Here is a 27,926-nt window from a genome sequence, read left to right on the forward strand (position 1 = left end):
AAGTGTGGCCACTAACAAAGCTTCTAATCATGGAAAAGAACTTAATATAACATGTTTAATGGATATCAAAGTCTTATATTAGGTTACCAGAGACGCGTAAATCCTTGGCACCCCGCGCAAAAAAAAAAAAACTGGAATTGTTTTGGATAATATATTTACGCAGCGCCGAGCCGGTCTATTTTTCCGTGATTTTAATCTCTTGAGACCAGACTTGAACTGGCAGTTTCACGAACCGGAACTTAAGTCTGCAAGAAGAAACCAGATGTAGGCTCCAGTGTTAACGCTGCCGCTCCCTGAATCAGCACCGAGTGATGGATAGCTCTCCGACTCGGTGCGCGGAAACAGAAGGTACAGTACCCGCTCTCATCCACTCCCGACAGGGCTGACAGAGGGCAGGCTGGCACATCTATCGATGCTGAGCTTTAGGGAGAAGACAGTGAAGTTATTCAGTCAGACTACCGTCATAATCCCTTCCTCCGCCCACAGAGTTTATATATGTAAAGAAACAGCCGTAGTGACAGTTGTGGTGAAGTTGTCCTAACATGCCTCCCAGCTCCGAGGATGACACATTTTGCTCACTCATCACGGTTTCAAGGTAACGTTTTGACAGCGGACGGAAACACCTCCGGGGAAGTTGGACTCCTCTTTCACACCAGAGATGGGACACAACCACCTGTTCTCCTGGAGGACGGCGGGCGTGTGGTCGCTGCTGCTCTTTCAGTCGGGTAAGGTACTTTAAAAACTATTTCCTGGTGTTTTCTATGCGCTTTTCGGTAAATGAAAACATACATTCACGTCGTGACCACTCGAGCAACTTCGGAAAACAAACAATAATATTTAAACTGACGTTTTACAACAGCATTGTGCTAATTCTGTCAGATACAACAGTCCGAGTGTGTCTGCTGCATTTTCTGCAGTTTACTAAATGAAAAACCTCGACATTACAATGGTAATGGTAAAAGTAGCTAAGTGTAGCCTACCTCTCAGTCTTCACACCACAACTCCCATAAGCCTCCTCTCATGTTCAGATAATTAATTCCCACGCGCAAATCTACTAAAGGCTACAACGTTAAGTTACCTCGCCTCGTGCACAGGTGCGGTTTGTATTTGTTTCACATCTTAGTTATGTGATACAGTGTCCGGCCATTGATTCATTTGGTCCCGCAGCATAAATGAACTCTGAAAGAAAACTGTTTCTCCTGACTGATTTATTTTAAGACCTCTATGCTCCTCTTCAGCAGCAGAGAAGGTAAATTCATCATTCTTTCATTGACCATGCAAATTCAGAAACTGTCAAAGAAAAGCAATGTACCTCTCTCTCTCTCTCTCTCTCTCTCTCTCTCTCTCTCTCTCTCTCTCTCTCTCTCTCTCTCTCTCTCTCTCTCTCACTCACACACACACACACACACACGCATACACATATACACACACACACACACATATACACACACACACACACACACTAAACAAACATTTAGTTTTGAGCAAACAGAAAATATTCCACACAATATGCTACAATAGGTGTCATGTTTATATTTTCACAAGATAAAGGTGCATTGTTATGGTCAGAACATGGAGCAGGTTTCTGGGTTCAGCTCCACAGTTAATTCCAGTTAATTTTTTTTTTAACTGGAATATCAGTTCATTTCATTTGGACTTTAAATCCATCAAGCCTGACAGTGGGAGTTGGGGCACCTCTCACTGAGTGTCAGTCCAGGGGCTTTTACATGGACATGGACAATTTACCATGTCTGATGTCTTTTCACTCAAATGCAAGCAAGGATTGCGCACACAAGCTAGTACACACTCAGAGGTGGAAGATAACATATGTCACCTTGTGACATAAACACATCCTACATCCCCTCCCTCCATCTCCACATGCTACAGCAGTCAAATGTGCAGGTACTTGATCTCTTGCCAATTTACTTCTCATTATGGCACTGACACCTCAGCTCAGCTCTGAGTTCAGCTCTCGCACTTGCAATTTTAGACAACTCAGAAAATTGTTGCATGTTGTTTTTTAAACTGAACTTTTTTTTTTTTTTTTTTACTATAAAAGTATTTGACAGCCCAATTTCGCCAAGAGCGCCTCTGGCCTGAGAAGCTGCTGACTCGATCATCCAAACTGGTCGGGGCTTCATACACCTCGCCAAGGGGTTTGGCCACGGTCCAACATCCACGGCCCAGTGTGCTGGATGTTGGAGGTGTCATCTCAAGTCTCTGCTGACAGGAGGCTTTGATCTATGCCACCCAAGTGCTCCTTTTTTTTCTTTTTCAACCTCCACATCTGGTTCTTCCCAGATGCATAGAGAGATGAACACACACTGTTGTGACTGTCAAGAGAGCAGATAAGAAGCCTCTGGTGCGTGCTTGTTTGCCAGATTGAATTTAGTTCATGAGGATTGGAGATGAGCCCAAGTGTATCCTGGGTAAATTAACAGTGAATTCACATACTATACATGTGTCCCTCTGGCTAGTCTCTGTGCAGCATTTAAGCCCCTCACCTGGCTGTCCTCCACTGGACTGGCCTACATTTATGGGTTGTAAAGACTTGTCACTGTTCTCGTCAGAACCACAACTCACCCATGGACAGGTAATGATGTGGCCCTGGCTATGCAGCCATGACTGCTGCCAGATGCGGGTGGTCCAAGGTCTTGTTTTAGGATCCTTGATGGTAGTGTACACTTCAATGGGCTGCGTTACACCTTTGCAGAGCCAAACAGAGCTCTAGAGGGAGTGTGGTGCTGATGGCCTGTCTCAGCTGAATTGTTTGTATTGATTTTTGAGATTTGACTTTTAAATCTTAAATCAAGTTTTGTTTCTGTACATTAAACAATGGACAAATTTCACCCATTTGTAAAACATCTGATTGCTTAAAGGAACAGTGTGACATTTTGGAAATCCATCCAAAATTCAAATTGCTTAAATTGGCATTTTTGTGTGTTAAGTGTCCAACTGTTTAGTGGCACATAACTTTCCATAAAACAGCAATTTGTCCTTTTCACATTTATGCTTCTGTACAGATTAAACCAATAAGATATAACATGGTAGTTAGTGAATTTTAGAGGTGCTAATATGGGGATTTTGTTACCTTTGGACAGAGACCAGCTGTTGTTATTGGTGTATATCAGCTCACAGGTAACAAGTAATCGCAGTTCACTAATGCCAGAGATACATTTCAAGTAGTTGGGAAACAGTGCCACCATTACATAGTTTAGTACATAGTTTGCCAACCACAGAGCACTTTTTTTGTTGTTGTTTCTTGTCATGCTGAGCGTCCCACTCAGAACATATCTTCCAGTATCAAACACACACGATCGTCACCCTCTGCTTCAAGCGAAAACTGTCAGTTAATTGTTTCATGCATCACTTGTAACGCAGAGTGACAGACAGCTCAACAATAAACACCCTCCACTACAGAGAAATTAGCTCACCTCCACTTAACACTAGCAAGTAATGATGTATGTAATTGACTCTGACTACACTGATGAAGGTGGAAAGCGGTAATCCCCGAGGGACGGGATTCCTGCCTATTTCTGTGCTACTAAAAAACATAATATGGTGGCTCGGTCTGAGCTTGTGTGCAAATCTGTCTAGACTGCATATACGAAATCAATTCGATTAAGCCCCCGCTCACTGTGAAGCCACACGTGCATAGCAATAACACTTAATAAGATAAAGAGAAGAGGTTACCATTGAAATGGTGTTGCTGTTGAGGGAGGAGAGATAAGTCTCCACCTACCCACCTTGAGAGATTTTCGCAGGCGAATCTCGTGGGAAGCTCAGCTCAAGAGATCAAAAGATTTGCTAAGATGTGGAAAAGTGGATAAGACCTTACCAAGAAAAGTCTCAGATGTTTTTCGCACAGGCTTTGTGTGCAGAAACACCATGATGTTCACAACACTCACCCTCACTCCCAAAAGCCACAGTGTCATGCCAGCCTGATTTACTGTTGTTTGTTAAGTGAGGATTAGGGGGGAGACACGGATGAGAGAACATGAATATGATCCCTATATACTGTGTAATTCTCTTACTCCTGTCCTCTGCCATTTAATTACTATGCTCCCTGTATATCATACCATCAGATAGTAACTGCTGAATGCCAACAAAACAAAGCCACACGATAACACTATTCAAATGGCCATGATGTCAAAATATCAAGAAGACATCTGAGCAAACATCAGCCGCTTCTGCCATATCAGCTTATTTAAATATTCAAAAACTCTGTATTTGCAAGAGACCTGGTTTCCAGAAATATTTTATGGCTTTAACTCCATATTTAAATCTGAAAAAAAGATGGGAGTGAAATTGAATAGAATCTGGACTTTCAGTGTATCTGTCTTCTATAAATGTTAACAGCTAACAGGGGTGGTACTGTTTAAATTAATGTAAATAATGTGTCCACAGTTCTTTGTCATGAGAAGACGCACTCACATGCTGAGGATGAGCTCTTCAAGACGCTGTTTGCCGGTTACAACAAGTGGTCGAGGCCTGTCCCGAACATTTCTGATGTGGTCATCGTCAAGTTTGGACTGTCCATAGCACAGCTCATTGACGTGGTGAGTCCTTTAAGTATGGACTGTTAACAACATGTTTGTCCAATTTATATGGTACATAAAAACTTTAACAAATAACAGATATATTTAAACTCGAGCTCTTTTTGGTGGTGGCTGCCGATTCACCTAAAATTGAGTGATGCTAAATATTTTACAGTTAATGTTTTATTATTTAAAAAGATGCCATATTAAAGGGCCTCATAATAGGGTTATTCTCTCTTTGATAGAAACCCCTTTTACTGAAAACATGTATTTTTATTTATGAGTTTGGTTCAAAATGGAACAAAGTGCTACATATTTAAAGCTCAGACTGAGCAAAAGACGAGAAGTTTGTTTTTAAGCGCAATAACTTATCACTAGAGCTTCGATTTGTACGATCAATACTCCATTGCCCTCCCTGTGCTAGGCAAAACTTGGCACTGCAAGTTTAACGCAGGTTATTCCACTGCATGTGATGGGATTTTAATATACAGTAGCAAAAACAAACTTTGGAGAACTGCATTAAGCGCCCTCTGCCATGTCACAGCAAAACCAGTTTCAGAACACTTCACATCCATCAAGTCACTGAAGTCGCTGCAAGCTATATTTGGGTCTGCTTTGACAATCCTCCAGAAACCCCTCATGTGCAGTATACTCTTCTGGCCTGAACCCCGGGCTGACAGCCTCAACTCCGTCTCTGAGTGTCTCTCCCTGTCTGTGTCTGTCTCTGTCTGCTAGGATGAGAAGAACCAGATGATGACAACCAACGTGTGGCTTAAACAGGTCAGGGAAAAAAAAAAAAAGTGTTTTATTTATCATTAATATTTTTTTCCTTAAAGTAGGGATGTGATGACATTAAATGTTAAAAATATGACATTTTTGACAAGGTTTTTGAAGAAGTGAATGACTTATATGACAATTAAATAAAGGATCACAGCCCCCAAAAACATCTCTGCTGTTTGTGTCTCGCAGGAGTGGAATGACTACAAGCTTCGCTGGAGACCGTCTGACTATGACAACGTGACGTCCATCAGAGTGCCGTCAGAGCTCATATGGGTACCTGACATCGTCCTCTATAACAAGTAAGTGAGATGAGAATAATTTAATAGTAAAAAAAGAAAAAAAACTTAACATTACAGCTGCAACTAATGATTACTTTTGTTTTCATTTAATCTGCAGATTATTCTCTTAATTAATTATTAATCATTTTGTTATGTTCAGATTTCTTCAGGTATTCAGTTTATTGTCATAGAAGACTAAGAAAATCAACAAATACTCACATTTGAGAAGCTTGGCCCACAGATTGTTTTTATTTTGGCCTTCAAATTTTTCTAAATTGCTAACTTCATTTTTCACATTATTGCCAATTAATTATCTGTCAATTAACTACTTGATTAATTAACTCATCTGCACAGCTCTGCATAACACACGCTCAACATCTAAGGGGTTTCATGATCAGGTCAAGGTCTATTACACTGAGAAGGTAATAGAAATGTAAGGGTTATTTTAAAACAGTGAATGGCTGTAACCTTGCAAACAAACTTGTGAGAAAAGTGTAACAGCTGCTCTCTCATACTCAGTGATAAACTGGTTCAAACAGATGCCCATTGACTGGATGATATCTGGAAGGAGGATGGCGCCATCTAGTGGACTCATGCAATACATGTCCTGCTTCCTTGTTAGGATTTCTATACCTTGTCATTTTAAAGTACAAATCATATTACATTACTCTTCCCGTGTCAGTGACAACTCCTACAACTACTACTACTGGTGCAGTTCATTTATGTGAAAATAAAGACTGCACTGTGAAATTAACCACTTTTGACAAACCTCTCCCCTCTCCTAAATTTCACCTCATGGAGATTAAACCCGAGAGGGTTAATGATGGCAGTTCTGCACCGTAGAGCCTGTGTACTCATGATCTGTACGTGAAATTAAAAAAAAAAAAAAAAAAAAAGTGCGACACTGATGAAATGATGAGGACTCATCATTACATCTCCAGCAGAAGCTATTATCACCTTTAAAGCGATAAATGGAGGCGAGATTACTGCAGAAGATTATTATCGGGGAAGTCGAACAGTTTTTCACTGCATGGTTTCTAAAATGAAAAACAAAGTTTGTTTTTCAGTAAAAAGGGGTACCAGGACTTTTCACAATCTGTTATTTTAGCCTTTGTTCTCAGATACTTAAAACTGAGGTCTAATGCTGCATGTTATATGATGACTTCTGCTTTTCCAGTGCGGACGGTGAGTTTGCTGTGACTCACATGACAAAAGCTCACCTCTTCCACACGGGTAAAATTCGCTGGGTCCCACCTGCCATTTACAAGAGCTCCTGCAGCATCGATGTCACCTTCTTTCCCTTTGATCAGCAGAACTGTAAAATGAAGTTTGGCTCTTGGACCTACGACAAGGCCAAGATTGACCTCGAGCGAATTGAAAACACTGTGGATCTCAACAACTACTGGGAGAGTGGCGAATGGGCCATCATCAACGCCGTGGGAACGTACAACACAAAGAAATATGACTGCTGCCACGAGATCTACCCAGACATCACCTACTTCTTTATCATCCGAAGGCTTCCCCTGTTTTACACCATCAACCTCATCATCCCCTGTTTGCTGATCTCTTGCCTCACTGTCTTGGTTTTCTATCTGCCCTCAGACTGTGGTGAGAAGATCACCCTGTGCATCTCTGTGCTGCTGTCCCTCACTGTCTTCCTTCTCCTCATCACAGAGATAATACCGTCCACGTCCCTCGTCATTCCCCTCATCGGAGAGTACCTCCTCTTCACTATGATTTTTGTCACCCTGTCCATCGTCATCACCGTCTTTGTGCTCAACGTGCACCATCGCTCTCCCAGCACTCACAAGATGCCCCGCTGGGTCCACTCCGTGTTCCTGGACCTGATCCCGCGCTGGCTGTTTATGCGGCGGCCTGCGCCAGATGGCCGGCGTCGAAGGCTGCTGCTGCTCCAGCAGGAAGCAGCGGCGGAGCGGCGGCAGGGCCAGATAGCTGGTTACAAATCTGGCAACTGCCTCAGCACCTCAGCTAACTGGTTGAGAGACGGTACCACGTCAGAGGAGCCTGAGAGAAGCTGTTATGAGGATTTAGAGCTGGGAACACTGACATCTTATTTCTCCTTCCGTCCTCCTTCGCCCAGACCTCCGGGGTCAACTCCACCACCACAACAGAAAACTCCGCAGAACAGCCAGAACCGACAGGAAGCGGCCGGAGGGACAAACAGACAGTTAACTGGGGCCAGAGTCAATCCCACTCAGCGGCCAATTAAAGTTGAAAATACAGCATTAGACTCAAAATTCCTGCTTTCACCAAGTGTTATACGGGCATTAGAAGGCGTGCACTACATTGCAGACCACCTGAGGGCTGAGGATGCTGACTTCAGCGTGAGTATCAATGAAAGGCCACATCTCTTATTATGAAAATGAAACAATACACTGCTCAACACTTCTCATTTGTCTGCAAAGGGTAGTGATTTACTTCATTCTTCTCAGTTACATACAAGCATAACTTCCTCACTGTATGATCATGCGCGTATGAAGACATATGTCCTGTAGTGTAAACCACACAGCTTTAGTGCACTTTGATTACTGAGCTTGTACTCATGACGAGTTATGAGATCCTACCCAGTGACTGAGAAGTCCTGATAATTTCCTTGAAGATTTCCTTGAACCTAAAGTATAGCAGATACTCCTTAGCTCACCAGCACACCAGTGACAAACGTGTATCAGGACAACTTTGATATAACCTCAGATTGAGGTAAAATACCTCAATCAGGCCAGATGAACTAAAAGAAAAAATATGGAGGAGGTAGGTTCTTCCCTGAAGTAAACTAATGATATATGTCATTAGTTTCTAGATGAAACTAATGATGGAGTGATAACCAATTGGAGGCAAAATGGTACTGTTTGAAGTAAACTGTATATGCATAAATAAAAATAGTAGCCCTCCTGATTGAACGTCCAATAAACCATGCAGCTCATAATTACAATTTTATATTTGCTACTGTCTTCTTTAATTTCTTACTTTCTCTGTTGCTCTTCGCACAGGTGAAAGAGGACTGGAAGTATGTTGCCATGGTGATTGACCGCATCTTCCTGTGGATGTTCATTATTGTGTGCCTCCTTGGAACCATTGGCCTCTTCCTGCCCCCCTGGCTAGCTGGCATGATCTAGTGCTTTAGAGAAAAAGTTGAATATGAGAAAGAACAAAAATCCTTTACTTGAATGATGTTTTAAAATGTAGCTGGACTCTACTTCAACGCTGAGAATGTGACTGAAGTTTGTGAAACACCCTGCAGCCCAGTTTGCGGCCTCATGAGCCAACACTCTCTACACACCACCAAAACAACATTATGAAAAATAAAAATAAAAGAACTGTGCTGTTTTTAGATCCCTCTCAGTAGTGGGGCACAAACCAAAAGGGTTTTAGGATATATCAGACTCAGCTTGTCAGGCTCAGCTACCCAGACTTAGCTCAACTTTCATCCGTCCAAAAGCCGCACTTTGCCAGCCAGCCTCAGGTGTGCTCCCTCAGCCTCAGCTGTACACTTACTGAGGCTGAGTGTTTGACCTGAATGCTAACATTAGTATGTTAACATGCTTACCAGCGGTAAGCGAACGTCTAGCACACAACATTTAGCATGACAACATGCTAATGTTACTTTGTTAACATGCCGACGTTTAGCATATGGGCTCTTTAGCATGTTAGTTAAGATAACGTGCTAATTAAACAGCATAGTATCAGCATCAGCGCTGGGTAATGTTTTACACTTATGTGATTACTTATCTCTGCAATTTGAGGGATAACAACTTAAAAGTCAGTGACCTACTCACATTAAATTTAATAATAACGTTGGCATCAGGAAGAAATCTCGGTGTCTTACCGGTAGTTAGAGAGTCCATATCAGTTTTTCCTCCAGGTGTAACTTGTTGCTGTTGATTAGAGTCCAAACATCCGGCGAAGGAGAATAAATATGCCTCCAATTAACTCCAAGTTTGTCTTATTTACATGTTGTTTTCTTCTTTGCTGCACAGGTAAAGTACCCCCTGGTATATCCAGGAATCTCCTGGGTTTTGTTTAGAGATGGAGTATGTGTAAATAAAGGTCTGTGAGCACTGGTCTTTCAGGGTTTGAGGTTACTGGGGTGAGCTGTCATTGGACAGCAGCTGAATGCATCCAGCGCCTCAGCTGGCTGCCCCGCAAGCTGTGTGAGAGTGTCTGCTTCAGAGCCAAGGCACAAGCTGGGCTGAGTTAGGAAATGTACTTCTAGACAAATGACAAATGGATATTTAGATGTGTTTGGTGGGGATTTTAATGAGATGCTGGACCAGCAGTGGCAGAATAATACTGTAGAATTATGAGCAATGAGATGTTTAGTTTGAGTCAGATTGAAAAATTTTGATGAATCATGTTCAACATAAAATGGGGTGGCCTTTACCTCACTCAACTGACAACTTGACCGACAGTGGCATGCTGTTCTAACAGATTTTAACTGGACACACTAACCGGGGTCATTTGTTCTGATTTGAAAAGAATTTGCATTTTTATGAACTTTTTTTTTTCTCTTTCTGCCACAGTTGAAACTTATTTTTAAATTATCATACACTATGTAATAAATACCATGACGAAAAGCCTGTCATGACATTTATTCAGTGGTTTTAACAACGGGTTGTCATTCCTGCAGTTGCCTTGCCCTAAGCACTGCTCCACAATCATATTTTAGTCCTAGATGATACTCTTCATGTTCACACAGTCCTGTGCTTTACATCTTACCAGATAAAGCAGGTGTTTCATCTTGACAGCAGTTATTCGTTTTATGAAAATATATAAAAGCCTTTTTATGAGACAGGAATTTATAGAGAAAAGAACAACCAAGTCTTTTGGCCCAACTTTCTGTAGGTGCACTGGCATGAGACTTTTTAAGGCTCATCAATCTTCCAGAAACGTTAGAGATTTTGTGAGGAAATGAGCACAGAAAGATCATTATCAATACTTTACACCGGCGGCTGATAGCTGATAGTGTTATAAGTGATCACATATCTGACAGTGAGAGGGAACACAAAACACTCAGATTTAAATACTCACCTTCAACAAGAGGTATGCTTCAGTAAACAGGCATTCATGTACAGCAGTACACATCATGGTATTTATTTTTTATATCATTTGAATTATGTGCTAGAATTTCATATTTTATGATAACAGACACAATACAAAAACCTTTGACTCTAGTATCTGAAACATATCTATCATTATTCATACCATTGTAAATCTTCATAATTTATAATGCTCACAATTTTAACATAATGTATTAAAGTGACACTTGAAAGACGTAGATATATAAAACATTCTTCCTAGCTGACCAAACTTTTCATTTTGTCATCTTTACATTTCACACAGGATACTACTGACAGGTTTTAAAGAGGTCTACTTGAGCTTTAATTTTAATTTTTCTGCAGTAAAACCCACTGTATTTGAAATAAGGCACGTTTTATATTTACAAGGATGTTTCAATTTCTGAGCAGATAAGTAAATCAATAACTAACCAACAGTGAATGAGAACAGTTTACATAAAAATAAGTTTATCAGAAACAACTGCATCCTAAATACAATGCCTGATATTTGTAGACTATCCTATGAATCAGCCATTTCAGTACACACACTACTTTGGTAAGCATACCCATCCTTTTTAGGTAGGCCTGAGTTCTACCATTATATATATTTAAATTTCACAACAGACAATTTAAGAAATTTGAACACAACATAAATGTTCAGCTGTGTGCAAAATGTTATTTCTGACAGATGGGAAAGTGTCTGATGAAAGGTTAATGTGTACACTGAACCAGGAAGTTTACAGTACACTACGGGGCCACAGGCTTGGCTAAGTTGGCCCTGACTCTCGCTTGGTCCACTGCATCCAACATGTTCTTGCTGTCCATAGCCAGAGTATGTGCTGCAGCCAGCAACTGTTTCTTACACTCCTCCTTCAAAGAGGTGATGGCGTTCTGCTGGGCCAGCCGCATTTTGCTGATCAGCTCCGCCATGTCGTTGTTCAGCAGTTTCTGGGTACCCTCGATCTGTGGCAACGGTGAACAAACCATTTCTCACTTTACAGTGTGCACTCATAAAATGAGAACAATAACAATAACAATAACAATATAGTGCAATCAAATTAAACTGAAATACTGATCATGCTTGTGAGGCTTATAAATGTTTATTTTGCATATCCTTTGTGCATATCAGCTGGAGCTGACTGAAGAAGAGAAGCAGAAAGATGAAAACAGAGCAAACAAGCAGCAGATGATATGATTTACCTCAGTCCGGACAGACTCGTGTAGGGTGGGCAGTATGTCATCCACGCTGCGAATCAGATCTCGTAAAGCCATCCCTACAGACTGAGAGCAGAGATCAATGCAGAGAATTAATCAGCTGTAATTAATCAGGAAGTTTGTCTTCGAATTGAATTCATACCCCTTAAATTTGCCAATAAAATAGAAACAAACTGTACAGAAAGTAAGGGGGAAAAAACTGGATTTTGTTTCATTGTACCTTGACAATGGTGATATATCCGTCTGGCTGCAGTTCAGTGATGTCATTCTTGAGTTGAACAACGACTTTGACCAAGTCCATGACGGAGGTATACACTTTGTCATCAGAGCGGTCCAGTTCAGCTGTGGGTGCAGGCTAAGAAAGAGGGAATAATGTGTCTCTTAATAATTGAAATACTCATCCTCATTTATTTAATCTGGACTCTATTTAAAATGCCCAGTGACATCGATGCCCTTTCAACTGCAGGGTAATTAAACTTTTCAAATGTCTGGCTTCATTACAAATTCTTTTTATCTTAAAATCAAAGCCAATAAAATTAAATGGTCTTTTCAATGAGATATAAAGATATCACAATGCAAAAAAATTAATTGATATAATTACCTGCGCTGTGAGCCGGGGGGGCTTCTCTGGGGCTGCTGTGAGGCAGAAACATGAACGTTATAAGAGACACAGAGAAAGAGAAGAAACTCAGGAGGATTAAGAGATAATAGTCTTCAGAATTAATTTAAAGTGACTTTCTCTGAGCACTCACCATTCTGTGTGTCAGCTTCAGGGGACTAGAAAGAATAGACAAAGAAAAATCTCATGAGGACTACAAAAGAAACCCTGTCCAAACTGTTACATTCAACAGCTAACATTATCTATAGGCAATAGTGCAGAAAAGGTAATCCTAATAAACAAGTACTAATTTCAGTTCAAACTTTTTTGGTCAAAATTTCTAGATTTAATTTAGATTCCTCCTGAGAAAAGTATATAGAGATACAAATCTTAAAGAAAAAGCCTCTAATTAAACTGTTTACCATACATCTGTGACAATTACTCTATTTGTTGCGATTAAAACTTGCTAATGATTTTTTCGTGTATCCAAATTCTCTAAACATGCCTCCTGTACTTCAGCTGGGGGCTTCCTACATTTCCCATAATGCCCAGAGTTTCACAACACCAAACACCAAACCACAGTGCTGTATTGATATGTGACTTGAGTTATGACTGTACTGAATTGTTACTAATAAATGTAAAGTATATATTTATAATCACTAGAACAGGAAGTAGAACATGCATTATTTTTATGTTCCCTTTCTCTTATGCTGTTTCAAGTATTTAAATATATTAAATACTATTAATATTATAAACAAAATATTGTGAAACATACAGGCCAGTGGTTGTCGTGGTTCTTTCCAGGAATCACAGGCATCACTGCACTTTCACTGCTTTGATTTCTACTGTAAATAATCAGTTTTACTTCACTGTTGCTTTTTTTAGGCAGCTGAAAACTACTACATGTTGTCTGACATCATGCTGACTACACCTAGTCACTTTTCTATTGGGAATAAGAAGATAATGCCCCAAAGACACTGCCAAAAGCCATATAAGTTCAAGTATTTTAAGTTTAAATTCAATAAATTTGACTGAAATGAGTGTGTACAGGAAAATACTTACCGCTGGGTTGCCAACATCGTCTGGTCCAATGGGGTCCTGCAAAAGAACAGGCAGGTTCATTTTATAGAATATGGACGTGGACCCTCTCTTCGGAACTGTTATCAGAGGAACATTCAATTTAAGACTAGCGGGGCGTTGAGAGTGAACGAGTGGGTTGATATTGTTTAACGATGCCTCATTCAGAGTAGCCTCCAGGGCCACGTTGATTTCAGGAGCGGGGGGACACAGAGACACAGAGAGGGGGTTGACAAAAGTTAATGATGCTCTGTTTCCCACCAGGAGTTTCTCCTCCTTCTGAAGCCACTTTTTATCCTCCATCATCTGCTTTTTCTGCTGGCGGAGAGTGTCCTGCATATTCTGTTTCTCCCTCTGCCACAGGCGCTGGGCATCCTCCATGCTGTTTGGTTCTACTCGGGGAAACTCATTCTCCTACAAGAGTACCAGGGAAATGTGATGGGGAATTAATACCACACAACATTTGTCATTTTTTAATCTCTTGATGCTTAAGTTTTTACTTCATTAAATGCAGCGCTTTTGTTTTATCTCCATTTGAATACATGACTGGTGCTTAGTGTTTCTTACCCCCATGCTGCGACGTCGAGGGGACCTGACTGGCAGAGTAAGAGTGTTCATGGAGTCGACGGGGGACTGATATTCACACGGGCTGGCGAGATCAGGGGAGCTGGCACACAAAGCCTCATTCAGCTGCACAGATACAAACACATATCAATTACGTACAAATATAGTTTTTGTTTTTAAGTGAAGTCTGTCATGTTGAAGGTTACTTTGGTCCACTAATATACCTGAATGTGTAGACCAATACTGAGCGTGTTCCCAAACCGCCCCGGTTTCATTCTTGAAGGCTACAGTAAAGGTAAAAAAAAAAATTTTAAATGTAGATGCATTCAATTTGAATTGTGTGTCATGTTGTACATAGAACAGTGGCTGAATTTCACACCTTGGGCGGTGGCTCGTTAAAGTTGAACTTGGGATCAAAATATTTTGTGGAGCGTGATCTGTCCCTCTCTCTCTCCACTTCCTGCTCCTTCTCCATCTTGTGGACATCACTGAGGGATTTAAGAAAACAGTTTAGTCTTTATAAGAGAGGTACAAATAACCATCACTGTGATGCCTGTGTTTTTGTTGTTTATGAGTCAGAGGAAACTGGCAAATGAGAGCAGCAAAACGTTCACTGATGAGAAAAATACTTAACTTTTATTTATATGTAGTGCTATGGTTTATTTCGTCATACTTTAATACTGAGGAGAACACTGTAACAGAAAGACCTCCTTTTATTAGGAACTCCTTTTATATTTAATACAGAAATACCTGATCTTGACCACAAGCTCAGTGAAAGTCGGTCTCTCTCTGTGGTCATAGGACCAGCAGCGGGTCATGAGTGAGTAGAGGGCAGGAGGGCAGTTTTCTGGTTTGGGCAGCCTGATGCCCTGCTCCAGTTGGTTGATTACATCTCTGTTCTCCAGCCAGAAAAACGGCTGCTGCCCACGACTCATTATCTCCCACACACACACAGCTAAAGAGAGATACAAACACAGAAACAAAAACATGCTTGGATATGGTCACCCTGTAATTCATTATGAAATTCTGTGATGATACAACAAAGGAAATTTTTAAGGAATAAAAACGTAAATAGTAGCGGCTGTTACTTTAATTACTGATCTATCTGACAATTATTTTCTCAATTCATTTTTAAGTCTATAAAATGTCAGAACAACAGTCCAGAACCCAAATGATATTCAGTTTACTACAATGTAAGACAAAGAAAAAACAAGAAACCTCACAACCGAGAAGATAGATTCTGTCACTCTTTCTATATTATCCTTGGCATTGCAGAAATGCTTTTCTATAAAAGAAGACCTACAAATCACTTGCCACCGTCCTCCTGTATATGAGCCAGTACTATAGCAATGGGCTTATGAATAATAAAGACCATTAAGGCCGTTCAAACTGTTCGCAAACCAAAAACCTCAATGTAGTTGTGATATCAGTTCCAGTAATTCTTACCATGTCATAAAACCATGCAGTGCTTGTTTTGGTTGATGATTGACCATCCACCTGTCTTTTGCCATATGTGAGTGTGTGTGCTTTCTTTCTTTCTTTCAGTGCTGTGAACCAAACGGCCAAGATGTTTTTGAACTAAGCTGCTGTAAGTTACTGCATGGCTCACCAAACATCCAGACATCACTGGCCGTGGTGAAGCGTCTGAAGTTGATGGATTCTGGAGCCATCCACTTGATGGGCAACCGAGTAACAGACGCTGCAAAGCAATGGGAGAAGTTAGTATTTTACAGCCAAGATATTCAACAATATTCATTTTTGAAAAGGAAATTATTTCCTTTTATTTTCCTAGTTTGCCTCTGTTACCTTTGTAATATTCTTCATCTTCGATGTACCTGGACAGACCAAAGTCTCCGAGCTTCACACACTCTGGACTGGCAACTAACACGTTCCTAACTGCGATGTCCCTGTGAGAAGACATGACCAACACAGAGAGAAACTTCATGTAGGTACAGATGAAGATGACATAACTAAGACATGATTAATGCAGATAATACAAGCAGAGTTTGTAGAGGAGCCGGATATTGTATATTATCACTCAACAAATAACTTGTTGGAGTCTGTTATGAGTGAAGCAGAGAGTCTAAAATAGCCCTGAGCCCTCACTGACTGAACTAAATTTGCCTCTTAGTCACTGCAGCGCTGCGGTAACTGGAGCAGAAAATAATACAAAAAGAATGTTTACATTTTCCACACAGGCAAAAACTAATATCCTTTTGTCTGTGTTTCCACTTCACAGGAGACTGAATCCTGCTGATAGCATTCTGAAAAGTCGACAAGTGAAGCATGGTTCTCTGTCACCTCAAGTCAACTTTCTGTAATGTTGTCTCATTGCATTGTCACTACCTTATATGACAGCATATACATAAAGATTTTCTTTTTATGTGGTTCCAGACCATCGCTGCCTACATCCCAAGTTTTGACTGAGTCTCGTTCTTGGAGACTTCTGACATATTCGCAAAGACATAGCCTAGTGACCCTTAACAAAAATGTTAAGCTTGCTTTTAATCTATTAAAAAATGAAAATATAAGAAAGCATCTTCCTAGATTTGCCAGTTGAAAGGACAATCTGATTATAACAAGTATTCAACTAGTTCTTCATATTTTAAGCCAAGATATTGATAAGATATTGTGACAAGACATTGTTTAATACAGTACATTTTGGTTTATTATCTTTTCGCATGATAGAACAACAGTATCACCACTTCCTGAATAAAAACGAAAAATATTCTTTCACCTGTGTACCACGTTGACCCCTTCGAGGTAGACCAGGGCTTTGCAGATCTGTAGGCTGAAGAGCACCAGAGTTGTATTCGTCAGCTTGTTCTGGTTCTGAGTCAGGTAGTTTCCGAGCTGCAACGACATCAACATTTAAGTTAGAACAGGAAATACATTTATTTGATTCATTCAACAGCTGTAGTCCTTTTTTGTGTCAATCTTATCAATGTCCTCATAAACTAAAAACACAGTAATTCAGTCCTGACTGAATTAAAATAAAATCATGAAATCATGGCTGGTACTAACCTCTCCATACTGATAAAGCTCCATGACAATCCACACAGGATTCTCCTCTATGATTCCAATCAGCTTGACGATGTGAGGATGGTTGAGCTTCTTCATAATTACTGGCAAATACAGTTAACAAATCTTACAACTACTCTCATAGTTCCTGTAATCACTACCATTCTATTATTTTCTACAGTTTTTTTATTACCTGCTTCACTCATGAACTTCTCCATCACATCAGGTGAACAGTCTTTGCAGGTTTTCACTGCCACATTGATCTTCTCTCCATCCTGTTCAATCCACAAACAAAAAAATGTGAGTATCTAGTCTATTGCTGTCAATACTGATATATATATATATATACAGAACTTACATATACAGTAGAGAGATACACTTACAACTTTGTTGTAAACTCCATCGTAGACTTCCCCAAAAAACCCCTCACCAAGAATTCGGCCGAGAACAATGTCATTTCGGTCAATCCCATACTTCACCACTAGAGGATAAAATTTGTCAAAGCTCAAAAATGAGTTTCCACAGGTCCTATTCTGCAAAAGACATTAATATATGCTTTGGACAAACCTGACTTCGGCCTTTCATCGAGAATCTCACAGTAGATGTCTGAACCTGCAAATACAAAAGAAAGAACTTTGTTTCTTGATCATAACTTCATTACCTCTCTTAATAGATTTTTTGCAAGATAATTACAGAAACAATTAGCTGTTAAAAATGTAAAGACTGTGCACCGTGTTGTACAATGGAGGTTGTGTAAAACTAGGAAAACTCTCAGCTCACCCATACTGTGTCTGACCGAGCTGTTGTCTCTGCTGCTCCAGAGAAAAGACAGAATGAGAGAAAGCCCCGGTTATAAATTTTCAAGTTATGGCTCCTCAGAGCGCTGACAGCATGATTCAATAACGCAGCCCCTCTCATCAATAACTAACTTTTCATTTCATATTAAATCCAAAGAGGATGAGTACAGCTTGGACTCTGCTGCTACACTGAGGCTGAGAGAGGGCACAAATCATTTAAAATTGTAAAACAGCCAAAATCCACTCACCCTGTAGGAATCTCGGGTAGGGAGGTCCGTGCATTGGCATCTAGGACAGAAATTACTAATGAGAATTCCAGACTGGTTTAAATAACACATTTCTTAAAGACTATAATCACTATAGCTCTTAAGTCTTCCAACAATGTTTTAATCACAGTGATGTTAAGAAAACATTAGGAGAAATAGCTGACTCACTTTTATTTGGTCGGTAGATAACAGTATCATCTGTATTATTTTCCAAACGGCAGTACCCATCGATAAGGTCCATCATGTTCTCTGCCAAAGGGACCGTGGCCACGTTGATCGATAGACGCTAAAGAACATACTGTATTAAATTTCCTATGCAATCACTCTCTATAGTAAATGTACTTACATTATATATTTATGGAGAAATACAATATAATAGGTAGATTGTGGTACTTACTTGTCTGGCCCCCTCTATGTCGAGGTTTAGGAGAGCCTTGCCGTCGCTCTGAGATAAGCATTGTACTTTCTTGATCTGTTTGAAGTCGGCAAGAAACACAGCCTGAGGTGCAAAAGGAAAGGAATGCAGTAAGTTCAATTATGGTGGGACTGATTATATTTGTGTGGCACTATGTGAGATGTATAATGATGCAGTTTCCACTGATGGCTGCTAACAGCGTCAAGTGATCTGGACTGGTTTATAATATGTCTAGACACGATAGGATGGTGTGGGGCAGAAAAATCTAGCAGAATTCATTTATTCCACCAAACTTTCAGAGCAGAAAAATTTTACATTTTCAGAAATTAGAACAGTTCAACTTTTTGGGAAATACACATTTCCTTACTTCCATACGAAAACCAATATGTAAAAATGATAAAATGTGATTTTAAAGGCGTTTTATGTGCCAGAATATTTCTTGGCTGGGAGCAGTTGCCAGAGACTTCAAGAAGTAACTGTTAATCCCTGAGCTTTGGTGGATTCTGTTACCTTTGGACAGAGTCAGGCTAGATCTGTTTACCCACTGTTTCAAGTCCTTTTACTGAGTTAAGCTGAAAGGCTGCTAGCTGTAGCTTCATTTTTAACATCCATTTTAACAGGAGACCAATCTTCTCATGAAGCTCTATGCCATGAATCAAATAAATGTATTTCCCAAGAAGCCCAACTGTTCCTTTAACGAAAAATCCTGGACCAAGGCTGGATATATTAAATATATAACACAACACAGTGTTCTGTATGATGAAAGATCAAAGTGCTCTGAAGAAACACCTAAATCTTCACCACGCTTACCGCTGAATTCTTCTGTGTGCGTTGGCGAATGCCTCTCCCACCGATGACCAGCTCCACTGACAGACTCCAACCTTGCTGTTGATGAATGAGAATGATTTAGGGCCCTAAAATATGAATACAGCAGCTCAAATGTACTGCCAGGAGCAGATAATGTATCTTGTAAGCTGAATTCACTTTTGAAAATCTTGTTTTCTCATGTTTTCTGTTTGTAATAGTGTGTCAGTGTATTGATCATACAATGATCCATGAACATCTGCTGCTAAGTACCACCGAGTGCCACATTGGCACAGTACAGTGAAGGTAGAACTAAGAATGCGATCTATTAGTTGAGAGCAGTGTGTCTACAATGTGCCATCAGACTGAGTGAACTGTTTTCAACATGTCACTATCCAACACGCCTGTTCATTTCAGGTAGAAACTGTAGAATAATTTATTTACAGTGACAAGTTTAATGTGCACATAAGCATTGAGGTTCCTGTGGTTATTTTGCAACAGTCTTCCGCTGATTGCACAAAAATTAACAAGCGGATCTGCCGCACACAGTTTTGGATTGCCAGCGGCAAAGTCGCTCCTATTAAGAGACTGCAGATGGAACAGATACCAGCCTTCAGATGGCTGTAAAGAGACTCACCACAGTAAAGGACAAGCCATCTGTATAGACTCTCTATTAACTGTCATGAATTACAGAACTGATAAGAAAGGTGCTCTTTAGTGAGGCTAAAGAAAAACATCTTTTGGTTGCATGATTATATATCAGCTGGTTCAAAAACAGAAAATAAAGGTGGAAAGACAAGCAGATTGGATTAAATAGGGTCGCATCATATTAGGAAGGTTTATATGTGATCGATGCGAATGGGCAAATTTGTTGTCACTCACCACTAGTTCACATGGGAAGACCTCTTCATCATAGCTGACGAAATCTTTGAGGGTCTCAAAAAACTTGACCATGCAGTCGTCCTCCTTGAGTGTTCCGTACTGTTGAAACGTTTGCTGAATCATCTTCCGTAGCTGCCTTGACTGGATCACAACAAGGACATTTGAAATTGTTATAATTGCTATAACAGCAAAACAAAATTTGTTGGCATCTGCTCAATTATACTTCAGTCAAGGTTTGAATAGTTTACCTTCATGCTGTTAATCAGTTGTTGAGGAAAGAACAAATCCAGGCCCACCTCTTTCCTTCATTTGAAAAGAAAAATAGAAGAATTAAACCAAGATGAACACATCATAATGTTGCCAATGTCAAAAATGTATAGTTGAGTTGCTAACGGGCATTTCTAACACTATCCAAGTGGGATTTTAAAAGGGTTTAATAAACTCAAGGTTCATTTTCAACCAATACAGGGCCATGTCATCCTGCAAGTAAAATCATATAATCAAAACTACTAAAATTAAAGTTAGAAAACTATGAGAAAATAAAAACTTACTCTAGCACCTCAAAGTTAGACTTCTTTTCTAGACCTTTAGCATTCATGTCTTTATAGAACCTCCTGTAAAAAGAGAGAAAAACAAGGCATAGACACAACACGTGGACATGGTCAGTATACTGTAAATTCAATCACCTCACCCTTATCACTCTTAAACAAGTGGAATTACAAATGTTTAACCCATGACAGCAAAGGAATGCAGAGACTCACCTGATCTCCAAACAGCCGAGCTGCAGTGCCATCCCATCACTAACTTTGCTGGCGTGATACTGCATATAATCACTACGCACCTGTAGTAAAGTTAGACAGAGAAATCAGATTATTATGCTGCTGTAAAAATCATTTGGATATGGTGGCAAAATTGATACAGATTTATTTTGATTGTCCCACTTCCCATCATGCAACCTTTTTTATACTGACAATAATGGCCAACAGCACAGGTTTCACATGCTGCTAAATGCTGGTGATGACTTACCTGTGTACTCACGCTAAAAATCAGTATATTTATGTTGGAAGCATGACGGGGAGTGATGAGGAAAAATGCAGCAAAGACAAACTGCACCAAGTTCAAGGTAATGAAATGATAGCACTGAAGGTTTTACCTTATTTTATATGTAGATTTGTTTGAAACAAAAGGAGTGCCACCAACTGAAACTCAAACTTTATCAACATGAAACCAGTCAGGGGAAATTTCACCTCACTGCAGGACACACAGACACCACTTCTTATTGCCAAAGATCCACTGATCTACATCAGCCAAAAAAAAGTCAAAAGTAAAATACTCTGTAGCTTGTTACCTGTTGGTAAAAATACAGCAATGTGGATCTGTCATCTTTTAATTTCTCCAGGAAATTGACAGGAATGTATCTGATACGAAGGTCATACCTGCATTCAAGACAAAACCATGGACGTTTTTCATACACTGTAAACGTCTCTCATATATTCAAACTTCAGACTCAAAAGAAGAAATGAAATCATGGATAAACATCAGGGCAGTCGATCTGTACCTCCACTCAGCTTCCACGTGATGGCTTTCATAGCGTTGCTCTACCTCTCCAACAGTCAAATCTGGATGCAGCCAGTGAAGTTCTTCAGACTTCAAGTGTTTCAGCAGGAGACCATAGCATCCTGTGTGTTTGATGTTCGGTCCCAGTCGACCGCTCACCAGAATCGAACGAATGATGGCCTGAATGAGACACGACGAGCGAAATTTAAAAGCCTCAGCTGAATTTTTATCATGGATTTTTAGTTGTCCTTGCCAAATGTTACACTTTGTGATGGGCGCATAGTTCAATTTAATCTGTGAGAGCTAAAGTCATAAGACAAAAAAATGGCAATATCTTTTTTTTTAAGAAAACATCTTCTCCAGTTCAGGTACAAACAAATACCACATGCTTGACAGATCGTCTTTGATTTGTTATCAAAATTATTTAAGATAAACTAAAAATTTCCCTCTTCATCACAATCTTCTGACACATCAACTCCCTTCCCCATATTTTTTAGATTACTCTCACCCTAATTTGCCAAGAGCTGTCACATTTGACCAGCTTGAAGTTCTTGCCCAGGTTGTTGTTGATGCAGAAGCACACTTTGAGGATCTTGACGGGCCCTCCGTCCCCGGTAAAGTGTGATTCGGGGCTGGACTCGCTGTCACTTTGTCTGGGACTGGACGCCTTCCAGGCCAGGGTGTCGCCGGACATCACTTCATACATTGTCAAGGTCGGGTTGGCACTTTCATACCCACAGCATCCTTTCGGCACACAAAAATGGAAGATTTGAGTTTACTTGTAATGTGAATGATAATATTTTTGGACCATGTCTCAACATATACTGAGTGAAGGCCTGCGATGACACAACTGTGTCTGTAACATGAGCGTACATGCCGTTCCAGGACTTGCTGCAGCACAGTAATACAGTCATGCTACCCTTCACATTCATGCTCTGATCTGGTGCCATGTACTGTCTATGATTCACAATATTTGATTCAGAGATCCGCTGATTACATTCCTTCCTACCTGTGATTTCAAGTGAGGGCCTGTGTGATTCATAGAACAAAACTGTGACAGTGTAGAAACTGGTATGATCTATATCAAGGAAAACTTTCTTTTTTTTTTATCCCTCTAAAGGAAAATACAGGTGAAGTTTCAATACCAGACTGTTGAAACACAATGTGGGAGTGACAGCCTGTGGGAAGCTACCTGCCTACAGGTTAAATGGGACACCAAAATTTAGTTGATGCTCACCGGAAACCAAACAACAGCGAATGACCGCAGAGTCTTAGCTCCAGGCCATTATGCAACCTGTGTTGATTTGTTTTACATATATGAGTGAGGTGAAATATTTTACTCCTATTCGCTTTATTGCCAAGCGTTAGCTGAGAAGATTGATACCAGTCTTATGTCTGTCTACTCAATGTTAAACTAAAGCCTGAAGGTGTTACCTTAACTTAGCATAAAGACTGAAATCATAGCAAACAGGTTGCTGGTTGCTGAAGATAACTGTCACTCACTCTAATGATGATCACTACTTAACACGCTGTGTTTCCTTTGTTTACTGTGTGCAACAACTGAAGTGCAAAAACGACAATCTGCAGTTTTACTGGGAGGTTATGACTATTTCTGGGCTGATCGCAGCGACTTACTCCATTCACTGTGAGGTTGTGTTTACACTTCAGTTTTTATAATATATTAATCAAGCAAGATACAGTTTCGGACAGTCAGCTGTTGCCCCTATTTCCGGTCTTTTACACTAAGCTATGCTAACCAGCTGCTAGCTCCAGCCACATATTTACTTTACAGACATGACAGTGGTATCAATCTTTTCATCTAACAATTGGCAAAAAAAAAAACAAATAAATATTTTTCCTAAAATGTCCAAATACTCCTTTAAGGCATGAATACATCATAAGAAATGCATCCTGCTCCAAGCACTTCGGTTTAAACAAACATGCTGTCGGACAGCATAGCAAACATCCTGAAAAGAAAACTTCAGCACACGACCACAACTACACACCCGGAAAAAGTCATTTCAAACAACTTCAGCTTAGGTGAAAAATCTGAAAGCCTGCACACACTTTGAGAGACATTCAATGTTACATCTGACATTGAGAAAGGCAACAACCAACTGATGCGTGGAGAAAAAGTCAATAAAATACACCCAGAGCTGCTCTCATCTTACAAACCCAAACATAAATCTGACTCTCGTGTTAATATTCTGCTCTGTCAATCAAAAATCTGAGGGCATATTGATTCAGCAAACACGCTGGCAGAGAGCTAAATACTTAAAAACTAGCCTGACAACACACCTAGTTGGGAGATTTCCCCGTTACCCACCTCACAGCAGAGTCTGTCAGAGAGGTGCCTTTTAGCTGTCATAACACGTTTTCTCATAAATGAAGCTCCACACTGTCAGTCCGCTGTGAGGGAGCTGAGCTGTGCTCGTTCCTCTCAGGGCTTTCCGCCGCTGTAGGACAGGGTTGTGTTTTGTTAGCCTGAGGCCATGAATTCCCCAGCAGGGCCGCGTATGGGTGTGTTTGTGTGTAAGCGCGTGCACGTGTGTGTGTGTATGTTGTGAGAAAGAGAGAGAAGATGAGTGTGGAGCATGGCCGGCACATTGCACCATCACCTGGGTGTGGGAGGCCTGACAGAGGTGACTGAGGAGGCAGAGGGTGAAGTTTAAGATTACTTCCACGAAAAAAAAAAAAAAAACATGTATGGATTCAAGTATGTGGAGGACTGGATATACAGATACATTCCTCAGTTAACATGGAGGAAACAATGAGTAAACACTGTGACATATATACATTACAAATGATGCATGACAGAAAAAGATAGATGGCTTGTTCTCATTAAATGGGCTCCTGCATAAACAGATAGTAAAGAGTTGTAGCAGAAACTGTCAACTATGTAAAACAAACACAGAAATAAAAACATGGAGAGGAAGGGAGGAAAGAAAAAGAATGAGGAATGATGCCATAAACAGCATTGGTTGTGCCGAAGCTTTGTCAACGTTGAATCCCTGTGACCTCTCGTTTAGTTCAGGTAACAAGCGAGTGAGACTATTTTAGTTTTTAACGCTTAAACGCTAAAATACAAAACAATGGGACACTGATAGTGAAGGGCTGAGTCACAAATCTCAATCTTTTGCAGCCAGTATCAAAAACTGTAAAGGTCCGCATGTTGGCGTCTAATTACACATGTAAATTAATTTGTTATTCAGTTGAATAACAATGGTTGTCAAAGGTTTTACTTGATTGTAAACAAGCAATCTGAAGATCTCACCTTTTTTAATCGATTGATAGAGAAAGTAACCAGCAATTTGGTCAATAAAGAAAATAACTGTTGGTGTAGCCCTACATTGAATGTCAGATCCGAAGCATGTGTATTTATTATTAATCAATATTCATCCATCTGTTAGCTATCACGCATCCTGTGAGGGCTGCCAGAGCTGACACACAACCAGTCATGCTCACATTCACACCTGTGGGGCAGTCGCCAATTAACCTAAGCTACATGTCCTTGTCTGTGGGAGGACGCCGGCGCAGGGAGAACATGCAAACTCCACACAGAGAGCCCAGAAACCCAAACCCAGAACCTCACTGCTGTGAGGTAACCGTGCCAACCACTGCAACAACGTGCCGCCCTATAACCTATCATATCAATCATATTCCTATCCAACTGCACGCACAGCTGCTTGTGTTTAGACATTTAATATTTGAGAAGTTTGGTATATTGTGTTAAATATAACAAAAGGACTTTCGAGGAAAACACTTTCATGTTCGCCAAAGGAAATGTTTTAAACAATACCCAATCCAGGTGCTCGTGTTTTTGACATGATCATGTCATTTTCATCTTGTGAAAAGCCACTACACTGAACCCTTTAAGGTAAATCGAGCCATGCTAATACTGTCATTTTGTACGACAAGAGTCTGCCAATTACTTTATAAGCAGGACAGTCTTGTCCAGTAGAGCTGTCACAAAAAGTAAACAAATATTAGGCACTAAACAATATAATGACAAAAAGCCCCTAATTAAAACCACTGACAGCCATGATGTCCTTTCTTCTGCCTGTGTTTACCAGCACTCTAGTTTGTTTTTTTTGTTTTGTTTTGTTTTGTTTTTTTTAAGTGAACAAAAGCAACACTTTCCAGGCACATGGTGTTGTTGCTTCTCTCACACACTGTCATGCTGGCACTTGAGTTGTTATGGTAACAACTGTTCCCGAGGGAGATTTTTATCACAAACTGAGTGAACAAACTCTTTCAACACTCAACAAACCTCCACAAACCCTGCAGCGGGACAAAAAAATAGGAATATCCAGTACCCAAACATTTATCTAGATTAAAGAATTACTCCTGCACATAACTGCTGACGTTCTTCTATTCCTAAACTGCTCCAAATGTGCAGTATTTACTTGTGCAACATCAGAGGGTGAAAGACAGGGACTGATTCTGGGTGAGAGACTGTGACAAATGAGAATGAAATTCCACAGAAACTGGCAACAAACGTCAACAAGGCTGCACCTGAGAGACCTGAGAAGGGGCTGTATAGAAGGGTGAGAGTCATTTTGCAGTACAGGATGTTTTGAGAAAATAATTGCCACTGCACACAGCTGGTGAAATGTGAAAAGAAAAAAGAAAAAAAAAAAACGCCAGCCACAATAAAAGCAGAAGGTTAGGCTCTGCTATCTCATCATGTGGGATGAGCTATTTACTAGAAATCTATAATCATTCTTTGGCTTCTAACAAAAAAAAAAAAAAAATAGGAAGGACATAACTACACAGTAGGTCATGTTGTTGATGCTAGTATGTATGCCGATCACACAAAAAAAAAATCTGAGGGATTTCAATCCAAAGATTGTTGTTTATTTATGACGTGTTAATGTGAAAAAAAATCACCAGATATGTCAGGATCTGTCTCAAAAATCCAGTATCTGTCCTACAAATGTTGGACTCTCCGACTGTCTCTCTGCTCTGTTTTGAAGTAAACGGCACAGTGGTGCAATGGAAGACACACTGTCTTTGCAAGACTCTGTCATGACATGCACTCCTGACAATCATCATGGTGTTTCTGGGTAAGGACATTATAGGAAAAGCAGCTCTCAGAAATCATACTACACCCAGGTACCTCACCTACTGAAATGTCTCTTTATCCCTCTATTTTCTTTTAAAAGGTAGTTTGAGAAAAGGAGGTTTTTGAAATGGAAATCTGATGCTTGTTAGGCTGGTAAATGAACTGTGAATTTGGGGCATTGCTGACACATCATTAGACAGTATGAAAAGACACACTTTTTCTCTTATAAAGATCAAATCAAGCTACAGGTTACAAAAATGCAGCCGTTACAGTAAAGCCTCTTTTCCTGTTAGGTGCCTGTCAACACAGGCAGAGATTCAGACACAGGCCTGCTCTCTAAACACTGTTATGTTGAGGGTCTGCATATTGCACCGTCATGACCCCCAGGCACTGGAATGTGGCTGGCTGCTCCTTCACCTGCACAGACATGCTTTGATAATGAACAAAGTTCTCTCTCCGGGAGAAGTTTTGCACTTCACATTGTTCCTTTACAATCAGTTCATTACCGAGAAAATGCATTTATCCGAGCTTCAGAGCCAAAGTTTCACACTCTACACTGTCCAACATACAGTAAAAATATTTTAAAATGAAAAAAATAAACGGTGTTTATGGCCAGATGAAGCAAAAAAAAAAGCAGGACTTTTGAGCTCGTGTAATCGTTTGAATGCAGCCCTGTTTACTTCATTAACCTCTATAAGTGTGGGCCTTTAGCAGCCACTTCTATTAGTTGCAATAAGCCGTTAAACTCAACCTACCACAAATCAAATCCTTATAAATAAGTATAAATAAACATAAACATATATTTCGAGTCCTACCTGATTCTGATTAAATTCCTCAAACAAAATAAAGCTTGACAGAAAGCGTTATTCCCCACGGAGAGTCCAGGCCTCACAGTTTGTCTCTCACACTGTTAGTGGAGCAAGAAGGTGGCAGGTGGCCACTCCCTCACCTCTGCGGTCCTGTTGTAAGGTGGGCCCACTTCCTTATTCCAGCAACC

General features: G+C 40.2%; 2 protein-coding genes across 4 annotated transcripts; one reads left to right on the forward strand and one right to left on the reverse strand.

Moving 5' to 3' along the window:
* The first annotated feature begins 251 nt into the window (after positions 1–251).
* chrna2b (cholinergic receptor, nicotinic, alpha 2b (neuronal)) lies at positions 252–10,427 on the forward strand. The gene is made up of 7 exons (XM_041063878.1): positions 252–348; positions 596–725; positions 4,408–4,559; positions 5,274–5,318; positions 5,508–5,617; positions 6,774–7,941; positions 8,605–10,427. The coding sequence occupies exons 2-7, from the start codon at positions 659–661 to the stop codon at positions 8,728–8,730; spliced, it is 1,668 nt and encodes a 555-aa protein (XP_040919812.1). The 5' UTR covers positions 252–348; positions 596–658; the 3' UTR covers positions 8,731–10,427.
* Positions 10,428–10,689: 262 nt separating this feature from the next.
* ptk2bb (protein tyrosine kinase 2 beta, b) lies at positions 10,690–27,878 on the reverse strand. Of its 3 annotated transcripts, none has more exons than XM_041063877.1 (31): positions 27,745–27,878; positions 22,373–22,608; positions 21,866–22,044; positions 21,656–21,743; positions 21,069–21,148; positions 20,859–20,921; positions 20,556–20,610; positions 20,308–20,448; positions 19,432–19,506; positions 18,604–18,705; positions 18,375–18,492; positions 18,189–18,228; positions 17,924–17,955; positions 17,711–17,755; positions 17,527–17,624; positions 17,337–17,418; positions 17,147–17,247; positions 16,860–16,975; positions 15,929–16,029; positions 15,732–15,821; positions 14,873–15,077; positions 14,502–14,610; positions 14,347–14,406; positions 14,126–14,248; positions 13,820–13,972; positions 13,544–13,579; positions 12,636–12,660; positions 12,485–12,516; positions 12,104–12,238; positions 11,869–11,949; positions 10,690–11,631 (listed from the first exon to the last, which is right to left on the reverse strand). In XM_041063877.1, the coding sequence occupies exons 2-31, from the start codon at positions 22,568–22,570 to the stop codon at positions 11,416–11,418; spliced, it is 2,979 nt and encodes a 992-aa protein (XP_040919811.1). In that variant the 5' UTR covers positions 22,571–22,608; positions 27,745–27,878; the 3' UTR covers positions 10,690–11,415. The 3 variants fall into 3 exon arrangements, with proteins under 3 accessions (XP_040919811.1, XP_040919810.1, XP_040919809.1); XM_041063876.1 differs by having other exon boundaries at positions 12,485–12,519; XM_041063875.1 differs by having other exon boundaries at positions 12,485–12,519; positions 13,544–13,972.
* Between the last annotated feature and the right edge of the window lie 48 nt (positions 27,879–27,926).

This window comes from Toxotes jaculatrix, chromosome 19 (assembly GCF_017976425.1).
Source record: "Toxotes jaculatrix isolate fToxJac2 chromosome 19, fToxJac2.pri, whole genome shotgun sequence".
NCBI classification, from domain to species: domain Eukaryota; kingdom Metazoa; phylum Chordata; class Actinopteri; family Toxotidae; genus Toxotes; species Toxotes jaculatrix.

What these genes read in the sequence shown, in the direction of transcription:
- chrna2b (XM_041063878.1), top strand. Translation starts at nt 659, where the DNA reads ATGGGACACAACCACCTGTTCTCCTGGAGGACGGCGGGCGTGTGGTCG. An exon ending in TAGCACAGCTCATTGACGTG is followed by an intron (nt 4,560 to 5,273) that starts GTGAGTCCTTTA and finishes TCTGTCTGCTAG; the next exon opens with GATGAGAAGAACCAGATGAT. An exon ending in GACATCGTCCTCTATAACAA is followed by an intron (nt 5,618 to 6,773) that starts GTAAGTGAGATG and finishes CTGCTTTTCCAG; the next exon opens with TGCGGACGGTGAGTTTGCTG.
- ptk2bb (XM_041063875.1), bottom strand. Translation starts at nt 22,570, where the DNA reads ATGTATGAAGTGATGTCCGGCGACACCCTGGCCTGGAAGGCGTCCAGT. An exon ending in AGATGAAGAATATTACAAAG is followed by an intron (nt 15,822 to 15,928) that starts GTAACAGAGGCA and finishes ATTGCTTTGCAG; the next exon opens with CGTCTGTTACTCGGTTGCCC. An exon ending in TGAAGCTGACACACAGAATG is followed by an intron (nt 12,520 to 12,635) that starts GTGAGTGCTCAG and finishes TCTGCCTCACAG; the next exon opens with CAGCCCCAGAGAAGCCCCCC.